The sequence below is a fragment of the Vanessa cardui genome, chromosome 15 (genome assembly GCF_905220365.1).
Source record: "Vanessa cardui chromosome 15, ilVanCard2.1, whole genome shotgun sequence".
NCBI lineage: Eukaryota > Metazoa > Arthropoda > Insecta > Lepidoptera > Nymphalidae > Vanessa > Vanessa cardui.
Window position 1 is genome coordinate 7,971,960 of NC_061137.1, and position 19,914 is coordinate 7,991,873.

The following is a 19,914-nucleotide window of genomic DNA, read 5'->3' on the forward strand; positions in this document are numbered from 1 at the left end:
CTACTTACAAGATTACTTTAATGACATTCTCAGGTAATGGGATGGGAGGAAAAAAATTAAGTTACAAATGCCGTAACAGCAAACCGTTTCATTTGTATGGTTGAGGTGTTTTCAATATTGAAAGTAGAGAGGTCCTGAGGGTAACTTGACGCACAAATCTTTTTGTTTGATCAAGCGCCTGTGGACAAAAATTTTGTTGACGTTAATCCCTAGACAATGGTACGGTTTTATTCGAGTCTCAGTCAAATCACCGGCCGACCAATGAACCCTTTGTATCACTGAGTTAATGTTTATTTAAAAGCTTTCTAGGAATTATCGCTTTTATTGAATTCGACGATGCAGCAAATCTCTACAAATTAAAGGGGTCCATTATGATTTTTTTTTTATAAATCGTTTAGAGCTTAAAATTAAATTTAAGATTTGTCATTGTATAAATAAAACGTTATGTAATTTGGCAGACATATTTATTCATACTTGTTAAATTTTAGCTGCGTCAATATAGCAAGTAATATTTATTTACAAATTCGAATGAAGGTACGAAATTAATCACAAAAATAAATAAATTTAACTAAGCATCTAACTTATACTATATAATTTTGGTCATCAATAAACCAAAATATATTAATCGTTAACAGCTCAAAAAATCGTTTGGCTTTATGTTATGCCCTACAACGAACTAAAGTTTTAAGTACACTGTTTAAGCTAACATGAACTTTAAACAAATCTGACTACATCATGATTTAATAATTATTACATGAGAATTTAATGTTGGCCTTATTTATATCTACTTTTTGAACAAAAATCACGTAATTTTCGATTAAAATACGGATAATTTCATTTATTAACATTTAGAAATATCTGTTTACGTCCAAGAAAAATATAATTTCTCTGTCAGTTTTTACAATAAATGCTTCAAATATTTACAAATACATACATGTACCATTATTGCTGAAGAAGTCGTAAAGTTTCTAGAATAAGGAGAAGTAAGATTCGCAATTAGATTAAAATATAATATATCTACGAACTATAACTAAACTGATAAGGACTAGCTGTAAAAATATTTTTATTATTTTATAAGTCTATGAGATGTGTTTCCAGTACAAATGAAGGTTAAACGGCAATATTTACGTTATTGCACTTTCACAAATATAGTTTAAAAGACTGCAAACAATTTAGGAATACATTTTCAGATATATCTCAGAATTGATAAAAACACCTTATCACTAATTTTATTGATGAAAATTGCTCCTTATGACACATATATTTACAGCACATTAAAATCAATTAGTAATTAGAAAATTATGGTTTACCATGTTTTCGTAATATTTACAATACTAACATATCTGGTGTTTATCTTACTGTGATTCATAAATACACTTAAAAGTACATTTTTAATTTACAATTGGCCTAAATCTACGTACCAAAAATCATAATATAGATAATTTGATTTTAGCATGTACAATGACTTTTAAAGTTCGTCCGATTATATTATCAAGTGTAATGTTAATAATAATTAACGAAAAATAATCGTTCTTAAAGAAATCTATTGCCATTTTTGCTTTCACTGGCACAACTTATTTAATTGTATCACATTCTTAAATCCATTTTTCCACTGCACTATAATCAATTATTTTATGCGAAAGTTTTGTCCGACAACTTTAGGAACTGAAAACGCGGTCTTCAAACGACAGCATGTCAAAACTATGACGTCACACAACCACATCCCGTGATGCGGCTCCATTGGTAGGGGTTTCTGGTGAAATCACTGGTTGAAAGCAATGTGGTGCGGGAACGAAATCTTCCACTAACTTTCGTTTAAGAACTGAGGAAGATCCAACATATACGTTGGTTCCTGGAAAAGTACCTCGTCGTCTTCGCCTCCACACAATTGCAGCCAGTACGGCTAAACCAAAAGCAATCATAGCTGATAGACATCCCAGCACTAGTTCTGAATCTGGCGCACGTTCTGGTACACGTTCGCCACGCATTGAGCTAACTAGCACAGACATAAGCCGATCTCCTTCGCTAACTTCAACGTCTTGTACGCTTTCAGTTGAAACACGTTGAGCGTGACTCGTATCAATAGTCATGGTTTCAGATTTTTCATTATCAACTCCCGGTGTTCGGGACACAAGTTCTACCTGAATGTGGTAGATTGTGTCGGGCCATAACGACAAAGTTACTCGTGTAGAATCGGTGAACAAATTTCCTTTTAGGCCTCCTCCGTCAACTTCCCATGTAACAAGATAAACACCTCGTGCTATTCTTGGTTCCCAGGCGATTTCTCCAATCACGAGAACTTTTTGATGAATAAGTGATATTTCTTTTAAGATCCATTTATGTTCATCATGGTTTGAGGTGTTCGTATCATGAGCTACCCATGTTTCGTCTGGACTATAGATTGTTACAAGTCCTTGTGGATCTACAACAAGTACACGAAGGAGAGCTCCTTCATTATTAGATGGAACTCTAGTCGCTAAAGCTTGAGTTTGAATGATTTGTCTCCAGGGGCCTTCTGCAGCTCGACGCATAACTACATAGACGAGGGGAACTGGACGAGAAGCGGCTCGAGGGGCAGGTGGCGGCCAGCGAGCTAAAGCTCCACTAACTCTCATAACGCCCTCACCCTTAGTGTGGATAACTGGTTGCGTTTGTGATGCTCGCGCTACTTCCGTGTGAAATTCACAAGCAACCTTGCAGCCAGGGAACTGTAGGCAAAAAGAAAAATTAAGTCTCTAATTTTATTTAAGCTGCGACATATAACGTCTGAAAAGAGATTACTTACGCAAATATCTTTTTCATCACAAACAGCGCCCCAAACTTGGAAGTTCGATTGGAGTAGTTCACAATTTTCCCAGCACTGCAACAATAAAATCCAATTTACTGGTCCTATCAATAAAAATAATAAGCTACTAAATTAATTTAGATATACTAATTATTAAACTCCGATAATTTAATGTTGTACCAATTAAATCAATAACGAAATATCCAATCATATCTAACAAGAGACACGTCTCGGCTAACTGAGAAAGATGGCTAACAGAAATGCAGCATTTGTCATTTGAAATACTCATTAGTTGGAGTTGACGTTAACTTGACGCCCACTCTCGCCTCGGTAAGCTTTAATAATTATGAGAACGGGTTGAACCGTGGTTATTAATTACTGGTATTGACAAAATGTCCTGTCGCCTAGAATCCGCGGAGTCTTTGAAGTGGTAATTTTATTGATTTTAGCAAGTAATTTCATTACAACATAGTTTAAGGTTTCACGCTTGAGTGCAACTTGGTTCGACAACCTTTTCATACACAACATTATCGTAAACTCGATTCAAATGTGCGTTGCATCCTGCTCAATAACATGTAACAAAGCTGATGCTATTTCAATGTATGTAGTACGTTTTGTAGCGTATATTTCAAGTATAAGCAAAGTAGATAATATATATTATGATAGTGTACGTTTAATTGAAATGTGCTTAATGTTAACGCGTGTATTCAAACATTTAATTCCACCATTAAAACAAATATTATTGGACGGAAATTCAAAGATAAAATTTTATTATAACGATCGAACGTAAAAAGTAATATTCTGTATAATTATTACGTAATATCACGAACAAAACTTTTATATAATTTTATTCTTAATTCAGTGAATGGTTCTCGATGAAATAAAATATAATATATTTTAAAAAAGTATTTATAGCGAGAGGCAATAACCGCGCCTAAGTATAATTTATAATTTTATGCTAAAATTAATTGGTATTAAAAATGAGTTATTATTTTGTAAACTGTATTGGATCAGAAATAAAAAAGTATCCTCACCATAAAACAGTCGGGGCCCTGCAAACACGATGACTCCCCGCCAGGTCGTGGTGCCGCGAACTGTGAACAAATAAAAGGTTACATTAAATAAAATCGATTTAATTTACAATTAAATATATGAGAAACAGTTAACAAGATCCCGACATTCCTTTCGCAGTTCGACGAGGAGTTAAAAGAAGACACAATTCACAGTACAGTATCTAATTAAGTCCATAATACTATGAATCTATGTGTAATATAAATTTTTATCAGCTCATTCCTTTATTTTCTTATCACATATAGGACAAGTTATATTGCCTTATGAGTTTTAAAATTATATACTTAAAGAAATATTAAAAACACTACAGTTTAATATTATTTTGATCAAGCATAAAAAACAGCAGCATTATTTGTGCTAAGCTATAAATTGTTCATGTCTAAGGAGTCTTAAAACAAAACTTAAGCAATAATAGTAAAATTCACATATACACAATTAAAATCAAAAGGAAGATTTACAATGGTAGCATAAGTCAATAAACTGAAACTACGGTAGCAGGTAGGATATAATTTACGAAACTAGAAGTGTATCTGACCGCAAAATGCTACTAAAGTTAGCCTTTAGCTCCATTTTGCGGTTTTATCCTGCTCAGGAGGATGAAGATTCACTCTTACATAAAACGACCTATTCTTAAGGTCTTCGGCCGTCTTCATAAGAGAACCGGATCATTAAATCCGCACTAAGGCATAATAAAGAACCGTCAAGGGTTCACATTTTTCCCTAAAATATAAATTCCAAAGAGATAGTGGATTTGGACAAGCAATTTGACTTGAATGGGAGTTTTACGAAAAGCATCGCATTTTTTTTAAAAGGTAAATTAACTTAAATAATTGTGAAGAATTCTTTTTGAACAAAACGAAATGTAACCAATCAAAATCTCCGAAACAAAAGAGACTAAAAAACAGTTTGCCGGTAATTCGACATGCAATCAACCAGTTCTTATAATGATATATACCTACCCGATAACAAAACCATTTTTGGAATCGTAATGAACATTCGAATTCTTAATTAGCGTTCCATCTGAGTGTTATAATCGAAGTAAATATAAAAATGGACTTTTAATTATTCTTCAGAAGCCAACGCATTACGCGTTATCTAAGTCGGGAGAGGGTTTTATGGGAATGAAAAAACGAAAAACGAAATCGTGAAACGAGCGCTCAGTTTAATGTATTTGATAAAAGTGATGGGCATCTGCTTACTGTCTGTCGATGGACCGTTTTAATTGCATGATATGGCAAAAGGGACAGTCATCGAACGCATACAGTGGCACGAACATGTCAAATCTTTCTCGGCTTGACGAAGGGTTTGTATTTTCGAATGTAAAATCGTGATGACTGACGAGTTTGTTTAAAGTTTTAAAAATAAGATTTTAAATTGAATGTCTCTTTTATTTTCTGACCTCAAAGCTCGCAACAAAGATTTATATACCGTCATGTTTTATCGTCTGAAATAATTTAAAGAAATACCTTTGTTAAATAAATTATGATTACATTTACTTTGCAAATAATATTTTGTTAAGCAAATACTATTTCCAGTGAATGCTAAAGTACTACCGTGGCTATCGGAACCTTTGAAATAAGCATCAGAAGTACTTTAACCTTTATCGTCATACCTAGCAATGAGAAATATCTTTTAATGGGCCGCGTATCAGGTTTGATAACAGGACGTCTCATTACTTTTAGTGTCGTCTGATATAAAATTGCAATAATATAAGTTGTTTATTAAGAGATAACATTTAAATATGACCTTTCGGTTTTATAAATAAAGCTACACTGTCTTAAATGTGTACATTTCAATTCTGGTATACAAATAGAAAACATTGGTGTAACATTACAATGCAATTAAAATAGTCAATCAGTGAATAAAGTAAATTTCTTTCCCTTCTAGGTCACTATCATTTCGCTTAATGATGCCAATCTCTGGCATTAACCATCAAACAAGTCCGACGTCCATTATTAGATGTAATCATCGTAATTTTTCACACAATTTATTTTTTTGGATCACGATACAACGTAGAAGTGTTATTTCACGTCAACTAATGAAAACAAAAAATACTCTCGAGAGTGCTACGCTTCGTGCTACTCTGATACATAAAACCTCAGTTTATTTACCCAATGAATCATAATACCTTTTTTAAATTGCTTTCGAGGAACACGCACACCATAGTTATAATTTTAAAGATACAGCGTAGTCTTTACGTGAATTGTCTAATTGGGTCAAAGTTAAGTAAATGCCTTAATGAACGCAAATCAATTCTACAATTAAACAAAAACACGAACATAAAACTTGAAATCAATTCAATTATAACAAGTATTGTATCGTACTTCCTCTCGAAGAGTTTGAAATATGAAAGTTAAACAAAACAAAACTGGCGAATATACACTCAGCGGCAGAAAATGTGGCCCAAACTCTAAAATTCTTATAACATGCAATTTTGGTGTTGCGTATGAGAATTTTAAGTGGCTGCGTATCGTGGCGTTAGTTTTTGTTAATTTATGAGTTTCAAAGTTATAAAAAAAGGTTATTTGTTTAACGTAAGTGACACTTAACGTTATTAAGTGTAAAAACGCCCAAAACTCAGTTGAGTTAAAGTTCGATATTCAAACGGTCGTGCATTTAACCCTTATTGTTTTATTTTTAATTTAATCTTTAGTCATTTTTCTTACTAAACACTGAAAACTATGGCCTTAAGTTCAGCACAAATCGCTCAAGCTGTGTTACTTCGGAGTCAAGGTTTAACGCAGCGTGAAATCGCTGTATCTTTAAATGTACCACGTACAACTCTAAGATATGCCCTAAAAAGATACGATGAGACCGGCCTATACACGAGGAGACCAGGAAGTGGCAATATCAGATGCACATCAGCTCGAGATGACCGATTTATCATCCTCGCAATATTGAGAAATCGTTTCCTTACTGCGGGTGAAATAATGCAGCGTCTACAAACGACAAGAGGCGTCCGTGTAAGTGAGCGAACAATAAGAAGAAGAATGGAGGAACAAAACCTGCGTTCCCGAAGACCAGCACGAGGTCCAGAACTGCTCCGACACCATCGTGTAGCTCGACTTCAATTCGCTCGCGAACACGCTAATTGGACTCACGAGCAGTGGGCTAAGGTTCTGTGGACCGATGAATGCAGAGTAGCCTTAAGGCATCCAGATGGTCGCGAACGTGTGTGGAGAAGGCGAAGAGAAAGGTTTTTACCCACTACTACCTGGCAAACAGTAAGTTTTCATGGTGGCTCTGTTATGGTCTAGGCAGGAATAAGTTCAGACGCACGTACGGAGTTAACAATAATCGAAGGTCGCTTAACAGCAGTGCGATACATCGAAGAGGTCCTCCAAGAACATGTTCTACCATACATGGAATTTATTGGAAGCCAGGAATTTCTTTTAATGCACGATAATGCGCGACCTCACACAGCATTTTGCGTGAATAGCTACCTATCGGAGGTAGGAATTTCAAAATTGGACTGGCCAGCACGAAGTCCGGATTTAAATCCAATAGAACATGTATGGGACATGCTTAAAAGACGCATCAGATCCAGCATCAACCCTCCAGAGTCTATCAGTGATTTAAAAACCGCCTTGATAACCGCCTGGGAAGAAATACCCCAGGTTGACATAAAAAACATTATTAAATCCATGCCTGATCGCATGCAGGCAGTCATCAAGGCTAGAGGAGGCAATACCCGGTATTAATTTTAAGTCCCGTAAGTTTTTGTAATTTTTTTTAAAACTTTCTTTTGTTTATTTTTTTTCCAATTTTAGAGTTATTTGTTATTTTTAAGATAAAAAATTAATTAATTGAGGTATTACTTTTTTTTAACTAAATATTCACTTTAATACCTTTAAATTTTAGGTACAAAAAAAAAATACCCCTATTTCGTGTTTAATTTTGATGTTTAACCACATTATGTGTTTGGGCCACATTCTGTGCCGCTGAGTGTACTTCGGCAAATGCAAAGGGAAGTGAGTGAATAATGAATGATGGTGATTGAAATCAGCTCGACGAGAGGTTCGTATTTGTGTTAGATGCCGCCACAGATTACTCTTTTGTTAATCAAACAACGCTTATTGAATATTATTAAATTAATCTTTCGTATTTGACTTTGGACGCCGTTATAGAAAGCGGAAGAAAAATTGACTGTCGAGAGCGAAAGCTAGTTACCGGCTTTTGAGTTATGTAATCATCAACAAAAGTATTTGATTCCTCTAACGGGTCAAATAACGGGTACTGTCGGAGTTCTTACTCGAAACCATCTATTATAATATGTAGAAAAAAAGGACTACATTTTAAACGATAGGATATCATAAGCTAAACACTTAACATTTTTAAAGGGCATTAAACATAATCGCTCATAAGAGCGTCTTGGGGCCGCGTTTGGGTAGAAACTAATCGATCGATAGGCACACATGTCTTCTCACAATCAATCCATCAGCGTCTATGTTACAGTAACTATCGATGATCTTCATTTATCATTTCGTTTGTAAGTAGCGCATGGACGCTCTAGGGGGTCAAATTGAAGGTCTACAAAGTAAACATTATGAAATATAATTATTTGTCTATGATATGTACTATCGTTTATACTGTTTGAAGAGCTGCATGGCACCCATCCAACAAGCAAGCAAGGTTATCTCACGAAATAAAAAGGAGACATTATATAAATCGCAGTCGGAGTAAAATCTTGGAGTTTCATCACATAAGTGATATCGAGTAGTTTAATAAACAATATCGAATGCGACATTCACAAGTAAAACAGATAAGAATATAAAACTCAAACACCTAGCAATCTCCTCTACAGAAAAGAGCAAAAAATATGAATTATGATTACACATAAAGATAAAATACAATCTGAGCTAGCGCGCCAAATGACGGAGAAAAAATGTAATTTTCTCAGGAGAGATACGACCGCGACGAAGACCGTAGCAAAAATAAAGGAATCCGGTTAGTTTACTATTACACCAAAGAAGTATATCAAATTAAAAAGATTAAACCAGTAGCTATTATTCTTAATTTGAACGAAATTAAAAAAGTAATTTCGCTGTTACATCATTTCTTTTTGGTCTTTCGGTCATAACGAGTTCCCTATTAAAATTATTATAATACCCCATCTAAAAACAATTTTGTATACAACTTTAAACATATCTATTAAATTACCTTATCCTTTGTACCTTTATTTGAGCACAATAGGCTTAAATGAAGCCTAGTCTCGACTGTAGTCAGAATGATAATTTCATAATCTAAATGCAAATTAAAATATAAATGTGTTATCTCATTATGTCCCCCAACATTTCGTTTGTTATTTCTATTACGATTCACAAATTTAGTTATATAATATAAATTTAATTAATTCGATTGATTTATTGTATTTGAATTATATTTTTTGTTAACAGATACTGTCAATGAAACAAACAGTATTCAATCAAAGTAAGAAATACTTACGGCGACTTAAAAACAATATTTATATAGAGCTGTAATATTAAAAGCCGTTTGGCAAAAATAGTCATTCGAGATAAATCCCAGCAAGTAAAATAAGTGAACGTAGCTCGAATGTGTGCAGTGTCTCCTCCGTACGTTAGTTGTTATTTTATTTGATCTGAAGGTAAACTCTATTACCGGACGGTTTTTACAAGTAGAAATTCAATTTCAGCTCCCATCGTGTTCTTAGTGGAAACTAGGTTATTGGATATGGAAGACAAAAATGAACTGAATTTGTTTCGACACAGATAAATAAATGTTTATGGTATGCTACTTGAACGTAGTTATTTAATATTTATATATTCAGTTTTAAATTATGTTGCAATACTTTATATAACAGTAGCGTATCTTTTGTCTAACAATATAGTGTTTAAAATCGCAATTAATTAACAGGAATAGAAAAGATCTCATTATTCAAGTTGCACATATTCAATGAATACATACATTATTTTATTGAGAGGCGCCGTTGAGATTTAAGAAATAATAAATCTACTAATCAAATTCCATTTCGAACCTTATTTAGAAGCTTTTACAAAAATATTCTAAATATGGTTTAATATTACTTTGTAAAAAAACATTGTAGAATAACAAATCACATATTATTATACAAGATATATATAAAAGCAATGACAACATAAATGGAAGAACCGAGAGAATTTCTACTCAGCCATGTATAAAAAAAAACACAGAAAAAAAAATATTCCAACTTTTCAAAACGGTATGTCATTTCTACGTTATTGTTTCTAGGAAAACACACCCATGTGTGTTTGACTGACGTTCACGTACATACGTTACATTAAGTACGTGTCAACATTCGGAATAAACGATTAATGAAAGATATATCCCCGTTGGCAATAAAAGATGGCATCGGCATCATTAGGGCGCGGCTACGATATGAATTTTTCATGAAATATGGACTCGTATAGTCCGCATTTATTGCCTCGAGTACAAGGCACAGCTCGCTATTATTATATACATCGAATCTTTTTTGTACAACTTTTTTTATTCGTTTGACAGACCCTTACAATTTTATCTTGTTTCGAACAAGGCTATAAAATGTCATTCGTTATATTTAAAAACGTGATCAGGAATTCATTAAGTTGCATAGATGGACAAAGCGTTTATTTTATCTTTTAAATATATATGTTTAAATAGATTTATATATGATGTGACGATTTTAATTTCTTTTTTATTATTATAAAAAGAAGGCAATAAAGTATCCCCGTACTCTCAGCGTTTAACGAATACCTCCGGTCAAGTATTACGGTATTATCAACGAACTAAAATGCAGCTAACGTATTATTATTAACTAAATGTAATTTGAAAATAACGAGTGTTTTTGTATTTTAAGCCAAGCAAAGTGTTGACCCATTTTGTTATTATACCTATTGCCGGCGCGGTATCCTGCCAATTTACTTTATTGACGTTACATTATAGCATCATTCAGTTTTTATAACCGGTACCGGTTCAGCCGTCCCTCTATAATTATGACGATATCAAACTATCCTTAAGCTATTTTTAAATTGCACCCACAACGTTCTAAAAATCTATTTTAGTAATAAAAGGATAATAGGCATGCGCTAATATCCACAATAACTTGATTGGCACCTATGGAACCATAAATTTTAAATGCGATCTCTTTATAAGAATTATTCATTAAGTGATTATGCATGGGTATAAATATCAATTAGGCGATTGTTTTATAAACGCTCCTTGCATATTTAAACAGCTATTATGGGTAATAGTAGTTGTTTAAATAAAAACATTTAAATAAAATTGGAACAATAGACATTGTTTGAATTTCGAAAGAATCTCGATTGGGTGCGAAAGTAAGATACGCAGCCTGAATCAAATCAAGCTGCCAGAGCGTTTATATAAATGGTCACAAACAAGTACCAAATTTGATTATGCTGCGTATAAATTAAATGAGAACACAATCAAGGATTAAATTACTGCTTCATTCTGCCTCCCACACGATCGCGACTCGCGTTCGCGACACATGCGAGGACGCGACACTTTCCTCGTCCCCGGCCGTGGCGCGTTATGTATGGAGGTGCCTTAACATATAATATTGTGGCACATTGTGCGACTCGGCGACCGCATATAAATGCGCTGAGAGCAAATAAAACGGTGCTATAATTTCAAATCATACGGACAGAGAATGGGTGTGGACGGCGCTCTCATTGTGTGGAAATGATGTAACCGCTATTAAAAGTGTGGGTTGTATCCCCTGAATATTTCTTGCAACGAAGACGTCGTAGGATCATATCGGTATTTTATATCTCGCTGGAGACAATAGCATACATTTACAATAAGAAAACTGGCTTCGTACGTTAAGTGGTTATGGACTCGCATTTCAAAATCAACGTCAAACTTGCCGAAGATACAGTTAATAAAACTGAATGAAGAGCAGATACAGAACATTAAATTTATAAGTTTTGAATATACATGCTGCTAAATGTTAATAACCGCAAAGTAATTAAGTAAATCATTATTTTATGTGAACTGTGTATGCATATTTTATTGGCAAAAATGCTGAAAATAAACTTCGACAACATATGATACAATATAATTATAATGTTTTATTAAACGTGTTGTGGTTTTTACGATTTGTATTTGGTCACAAATTAATTTAGTAATTAATATATCAAGAAACAATTTTTTCAAAGTTCTTATTTCCACGGTTAAATCATTCGATTTACCAATAATTCTATTGGTTTCAGATATGGATGGCAACGGATTTTGACGACGATGTAATTATAACGACGAAGCAAATTTCGAAACAATCGTATACGTTATATTATATTATGAGAACGAAGGTTTAAATATAGCTTATAAATTCCTATTAAACTAAGTTTTTACGAACCGAACATAAATCTTCCAAATCCATCGAAGTTGAAGGACAGTGGTACCCCCGTTAGGGATTAATTTATTCCATCTGTCCCTCTTTGACGTACACCAATATTATATATCCATCCCTGTCTAGCCGGCCTCGTCGGTTTTTGTGAGTCTCAGAAGTTCCGTGGAGCATGCGACAGATGTGCGCTTGGATGCGGTCCCTAACGAAGCGTGTTTCGATCGGGATAATCAATCAAATCTCTGATTGTTTGACCGGTGATCTTTGATTTCGAAAGTCATATCTGATATTACGGTCGAACTTTGAATTTAATTTTATATGAGTAAAAAGTTTAAAAAAAGCATTTATATGATGAATATTTGCTATAATATTTATGCTAACATTTAACATAGCAATTATTATATTATATGGTAACCATCAACAAAAAATCTGTTTCATAATATGAATGGTTAATAATACGATTTTTATTACTAACTGAATATATTTTAGATAATACTCTGTATCGTTTAGAAAGTCAGTCCTCATTTAAACCTAACACAGGTATATTGAATATAATATCTTACACGAGATATCGTCAGCGCAATCACGATGCAAGAGAAGGAAATGCGCAGAATGCAGCCCGATACGAAGACCGTTACAAAGCGATATCGGCATCGAATCCGATGGCCGCAATGCGAAAATTATCCACAGACACACTATGCAATTGGGTCATGCTAAGTCAGTGATTTTATACAACTGATACTCAAGTAATATTATGCGAATCCATAAATGGAACATTTTTTTGCTGACGGTTTCATCAATACTTTTATCAGACCAAGAGCTTGTCTGCGATTACGAATTAAAGCATATCGTAGTATACTTTCATGAGAATATTTTTCAGATTATTTAAGTCTTCTTTTGAGGCTAAAATAGTAAAAATATGATTTTATTTATGATTATTTTCATCATAATTAGTTAACCAATTAAATGCACTCGGATCCAATGACCTACTTGTGTAGGTCGCAGAAGATACACAAGCTATATTAATATTATAAATGTGAAAGTAAGTATCTGTCTGTCTGTCTGCGACTCTTTCACAACCAAACCGATGAACCGAATTTGATGTGGTATGAAGCGAACTTTAACTCCAAGAAAGGACGAAGGCTACTTTTTGCCTTACACATGACAACGAAGATCCTAAAACGCAAGCGAAGCCGCGGGCGAAAACTAGTAACATATATATTGCTTTTTTATAGCATAATTGGTTGTACGGCTTTGTGCCAGCCCGTCTGGGTAGGTACCACCCACCCATCAGTTATTCTTCCGCCAAATAACAGTACTCAGTATTGTTGTGTTCCGGTTTGAAGGGTGAGTGAGCCAGTGTAACTACAGGCACAAGGGACATAACATCTTAATTCCCAAGGGTGGTGGCACATTGACGATGTAAGGAATACTTAATATTTCTTACAGCGTCATTGTCTATGGGTGATGGTGACCGCTTACCATCAGGTGGCCCATATGCTCGTCCGCCAACCTATACCATAAAATAAAAAAAATCTTCGTAGAGATTAGTAATGGAAAATTGGTATTCCAAATAATTTTATCTCAGTTTAAAATTTTATAGAAAGCCATAAAACGTTAGCAATAAAATCAATTGTTGGTATCTCCGTCATGTGTTTCCTTTATAATAGTGCGAGGTGCAGCGCGAACAAGCGGTCCGTTCGCAACTAAACTTGAAGGCGTAAAGACGACATCGAAATGGTTATGTTTCTCTATGTATCTGATTTAAGTGACACCTCGTTTATTCTGCTTACGGTTTCATGAAAGCTTAGATGCGATCGATTTATTCTTATTTATTAGCGAATAAAACCAGCGTATTCGCTTAAACTATATTCCTATATTGTAAAATGTTGACAAAATATTCAATTTCACGTAATTACAACAGAATTTAATCTAAAGTTCAAGTATTTAGAGTTCATTATCGAATAAAATCAAGCAACTCGTTTACGCTTATTGTATTCTATTGCTCAAATTGCATAAACAGATTCAAAGAATCTCATTATGTACAGCTACGCGGTAGTCAATGGTGTCATGCTTCAAATCATATTCAATACACCTTATTTGTAATTTCCGTTAGTACCTAGTCCGACTGGCTGCCTATCGATCTAAAACGTGAACAATGATATTATTAGTAGAATGTACAGTTGCACGATGTACTTATATCTCAGGCATTTCCTTGATCGAAATCGACGAGAAACGATACCGGACCCACATCAAATCAAAACTCATAATATCAACCAATGATATTGATTATTCAACGCATTTTATTTTTTACTTATCTCGACTAAATATTTCTTTACGATTTCGTTTACGACCGCGTCGGCTTTTATTAATCACGGCCGTATTTCAAAAGTATAAAATAAGAGCAATTAAAGGGTTCATAACTGAGAAAGTAAATGGCCGCATTCTCATACAAATATTTATATAGGCGAGAGAGTAAACAGTAGCGTTAAAAGCAAAGACATGCGTTTAATCCAAGACAAACAGGCTGAAAGAATTACACGAGCGGGACACAAACACCATAAATGCCTCTCAGTTCCCTGAGGGTAAACAGGAGAGCGGTGCGAGTAAAGTAAGGTAATCCCTCCTAGCTCAGACCGTACAACGGCTTTTAAGGCGAAGCAACGCGGGTTCAAAATGTAAATGACTTGCTTAGAAACTCTCAACTGGATTAAGATGTAATCTGCATATGTATGATATCATAAACTGTTACGTCGAAGAAATACTTTCACGCTATGTCTTCTAAATAATAACTTTAAATTTGAATTATGAATACGGATTTATGTTAATACTTTAATTATTTTAAATATTCTACAATGTATTTTGGTAAAATTGGCATACGTACCTACTTAAGGGGAAGACAAGACAAGACGGTAATATATATTTTTTTTAATTTAAGCCGTTGTGCAATAGACAAAATCTTTAAAAAAAAGACAAATAACTCTGCCTTAACTGATGTATTCTCTGAAATGTAAAAATGGGCATGCGTCATACACTTCAGATTGCAGTTCTGCCGCTAATTACGACTCCACCTCGTCCTTCAGCTAGATAAGTAGAAAAGGGATACGATGATATGCGCAATCATTTGTCATCCACGTCCTATTATTTTCAAGACAACAGCTTTGTTTGTGGTAACCATAGCAACGAACTACTATGTGCACATAAAATTCGATTAATTTGTATTGGGTACTTTTAGATAATCTAAGTTTCCCTTATTAATTAATTTTCAATATACGCGTGTTATACGGATATTAATATTTATAAAAGCTAAGTTTAATAGGTCGAGTGTGATAAAGTATGAAACCGATACTAAAGTTCTTGAACGAAGTAAATTTTCTCCTTATCACGGTACATCCTTATTTGTTAAGCGAACAACTACAGTAAAGTCTTGAACTAACCAACTTGTAAGAAGTTAATTTACAGCCAATTACTTCCGTGCTAAGCTAGTCTTGACATGTTGAGTGCGCACTACAATACTATTCCGCATTTAATTATAAAATACATTTTATAGAAAATATTATGTATGGTAATTAGGATACAATAAACGACGTTTTTATGATGAATCTTACTTCACCCTTGTACTTGTTACACTGGCTCACTTCCCCTTCAAAATGACACACCACAATACGAATAGAGTATATTATATGATGGGCTTACACAAAACCCTACGAGTATCTACTACTTTTATTACTTACTTAAAAAAGTAATCTACAATAATTTAATAATCATTCCAGATTAAAAGTATAAAATGATACATATACAAATACGTAAAGATAAAAATAGTTAATTATAAATAATATCAGTGAAAGTCTTTTTCCATTACTGTAATAGAAACAACAAATAAATGTGGATTAGTAAGGATTTATCTAGTGAGGAGTTTTCCATTGATTCATTGATGCCATTACGTCTGAATAATCTGGTATTGTCTGATAGAGATACACAATTCCCTATCTACGTCACTGCGATTACATGAAAATAAATGACAAATAAACATATTTTGTTAAAGAAGAAAATACTACACCAAATATTTATTTTTAATATGACATCTTCGGCGCCTGTTTTTAAACGACAAAGTTTCCATAATGGCCAAAAACTGAGCAAAGAAAACAGATGCCACAGACAGTTGGAAACAACTGGTACTGAGTTGTTTTATAAAAAGTTATCTTTTAAAACGAAGCTATAAATCAATAGAGGAGTTTAGAGAAAACGTAAGGCGGAAATTTACGATGATGGTTCATTCTGGTCTCGAGATAAATCTATGTAGATAGTACATAGCTTTGTTGTAGATTTTACGGCAACGCTAATCACTTGGGGAGGTGAGGCTCACTGGGGTGATTTAGGAGACTGAAGGGATGTCGGTTTGAATCTACAACCTCTAGACGGAAAATGTAGAGCTACCAATTTACATCAAATCTACTACGTGTAACGTAACTGAAGTAAGCTTGGTGATTAAATTTTGAATTATGTACTTAATAGTTTAAAGTTGCTTGTTTGTTTACTCTTATATAAGACAGTAAATAAATATATAATTGTGTTCCAAATATTTAAACATTAAGGTCAATGACATATTCATAATCGCTTTCGATCTTTACGCATATAATAATAATTATATATTCAATTACTTATAAATTAAAAAGCTTATTTTTCATTAAGTTTATAATGTTTTTATTTGAGCAATTGTAAGATAAGGCGGCTGAGAAGACTCTATTGTGTACACAAAATTACGTAAAGATATCAAAGGAAGGGTTAGATTTTTTTGTTGGATAAAATCGTTACGCTTCGATCGGTATCCAATTTACTCAGAAGAGGCCACCATCCGATACCTGTCTTTGTCGCATGGTCACGCTCGCACTGAAGTCCGTTTGTATACGTAATAGATTCTCATCTGTGTACTTTCTAATTAAAATATTTCAGATATTATAAAAAAACGCTATTAACTGACTTTGATGAAAATAAATTGGATTGAATATGGGACCTTTGACTCTTGCTTCAGTTGTCAGATGTTGATAAAGAAATAACGGTGTGGTTTGACTTGACGTTTAAAAACTAGATCGCTCGAACGGTAATTTGTACTCCAGATATTAATTGATAAGAAACAGATTGATCGATTTGTATATTAAATTTAAGGTAGCAGCTACTATAAGAATTGAATTACCGATCTTTAATATTTTCAAATAACATAAGCATTATCATATATAGGTAATTTGATAGGTTCGTTTTATTAATACATAAGTCAATATCTCTTTGTTTTTTTTTTATACCAAGTATATCATTCAATCGTTTAGATAATAGTCTTAGCTTAAATAAAATGTATAAAACTGATTATTCATAATATTCTCGCAGCCAATTTTCACGTCAGAAATGAAATTATATTAATTTTTTCATCTAACACAGACTTTCGATTGATTAGCATAAAAGAAAAAAAAGAAAATCACAAGACAAAGTTCCAAATTCAAAAATCACAAAATTCTTAAGAGCAAACGAATAACATATTTTATGGTACATATTTATTGTTTAAATAATCAGAGACATTGAACAAGCACTTTAGAATGTGAAGCAAAAAGTAACATTAACATAGTTACCGAGTCAGGCTGGCCACTTAGAGCAACACTACTTAATACAGCAAAAACAATAGCAAGTAAACGTTCCACACAGCTACTTACTACTTGCCTACTTATCTGAGTTACTTAGCCGGCTTTCTCAGTTTATAGGTTGCTGTTCCTTGTTCGGATTGTGTATTTTGCGAGTCTTTATTAACATAACCATCACAGAAATATAAAATATTGAAAGGTAATACGCGTCAGTTCAACTTTCAATACAAAATATAACAAAGGCATTTTTCGAAACATTGCTTTAATAAAATAATATACTTAAACGAATAACGAAATAGACTGAATCCAATCACACACAAATACGTAGACGTAGCTACATTCACCAACAAATAAAGGCATAAAAATAAACAAAACGTATTCTAAGATTTACAATTTATATTTGTACGTAGTTTATATTAAAGCTCTGTAACAATAATGTAGAAAACGACGTCAGAAAAATCGAGATTTGAAAAGCATTTATATCAATATACAATATCTCCATAGGTTTGTACGCTCGCATATCGAGTCAGGATATTCAGCTGATACGATACAAACTAAATCCAGCTTTCTTAGATAAGGCCGGCTCAATGCAGCTCAGCTTGACAAATGGTTGCGCCTGTGAGGTCAAGACTACAACGAGACTCCCGACATACTCGAGAAATGAAACTATATAGACGTATAAATATTGTATGTTATAAGTTTATAGTATACTATTAAATGAAGGTAATCTTTGAATTATTTTTAGTCTCCGTCGCATTTTATCGCATTTGTGGCGAGCACTTAAGAAGATGAAGTATTTCTGTATTGCTTTTTGTTCAAGTTTATTGTGAATGCAATAAAAAATTAACTTCGTCTGTGTATAATATTTATTCAAGTTTAATACGGAAGGGATTAAAGTATGATATGATTTTTGAAATAGAATAGTAGATCGGGACATTTTTATTGACACATATGATAGACCAAATTTAGCAGAATTATAGCCTTCATTTCCCTTTAAAGTACACACGAGAGAAAGATACACCAATTTAATTGAATCGTCGAAAATCTAAGCAGTCTGTTTCATTAGAAATACATTTTGTAGCTTATGTCAAATTGCAAAGTTGTTAACATAATATTGACTTTAAAAACAATCTTTTAAATGTATTTCATAAGATAATATAATTGACAATAGTCATGACAATGTTAGCCACACTTCGCGTGACTAACGTACCAGTTATTTTAACAAAGTTCACAGACCGTTACAAAAATGTAATAAACGGCTAAGCGATAGACCCACCAGGAGGCTCGTACTTTATATTTAATATAATAGATATAACTCAGCCATTTAAGTTATATTTTTTATTAAAACGTATCATAAAAAAAGTTATCAATTGAATTTAGAACGTGGAGTTTTGAGTTTAAAAAACCATTAATATAAAATATTTATCTTTAGTATTTAAACTTTTAAATATTATATACGTATATTATATACCATTCTATAAAAATTAAAAGTTTATATCGATGGATACTGATTAACAAAGTTTCAGTTATTTTCAACGAAATATTATCCAATTCATCAAGAATGCAACAATTTTTTACCACCATGACGACCCAAGATAAAAGCCCCTTTTACTACATTCATTTAATAAAATCTCTCCACAATATTATTGGAAAACCACAATTTGACTATGTGATAGGGCTTTGTGAATGTCCATCTGGGTGAATAATACCCACTCATCAATTATTCGATCTCTATTTAAAGGGTGTTTGAACCAACTGCAGACATAAGGGATATACCATCTTAGATTTCATGGTCGATACCCCATTGCCGGTTCATAGAATGGTTTATATTTCTTGCGATGCCAATATCTATGGGCGGAGACGACCACTTACTATCAAGTGGTTCAATTTCTAATCCAGTTTCTTAAGACAAATAAAAATAATAACGTATTAAGATTTTTTTTTTAAATTGAATGATATAGGGTCGAATCTGTTCAAAAGAATTTGAAATAGTTTGAAAATTGACAGTGTTTTGGAAATAGTTGATATCAATTCTTATCGGGTTATAACAAAGCATCTGTGTGTAGATATTCCAATAATATACATATCCA

The 19,914-nt window shown here is 33.2% G+C and overlaps 1 protein-coding gene across 1 annotated transcript in view; it reads right to left on the minus strand.

Annotated features, from left to right (window-relative positions):
- Positions 1-447: 447 nt before the first annotated feature.
- LOC124535668 overlaps positions 448-19,914 on the minus strand; it is a 39,323-nt gene continuing 19,856 nt past the window's right edge. The window contains exons 2-4 of the mRNA XM_047111957.1: positions 3,820-3,879; positions 2,786-2,860; positions 448-2,708 (exon numbers count right to left, since the gene is read on the minus strand). Of these exons, the coding sequence (XP_046967913.1) occupies positions 1,710-2,708; positions 2,786-2,860; positions 3,820-3,879 (1,134 nt within the window). The 3' untranslated portion in view covers positions 448-1,709. The remainder of the gene's footprint in view (positions 2,709-2,785; positions 2,861-3,819; positions 3,880-19,914) is intronic.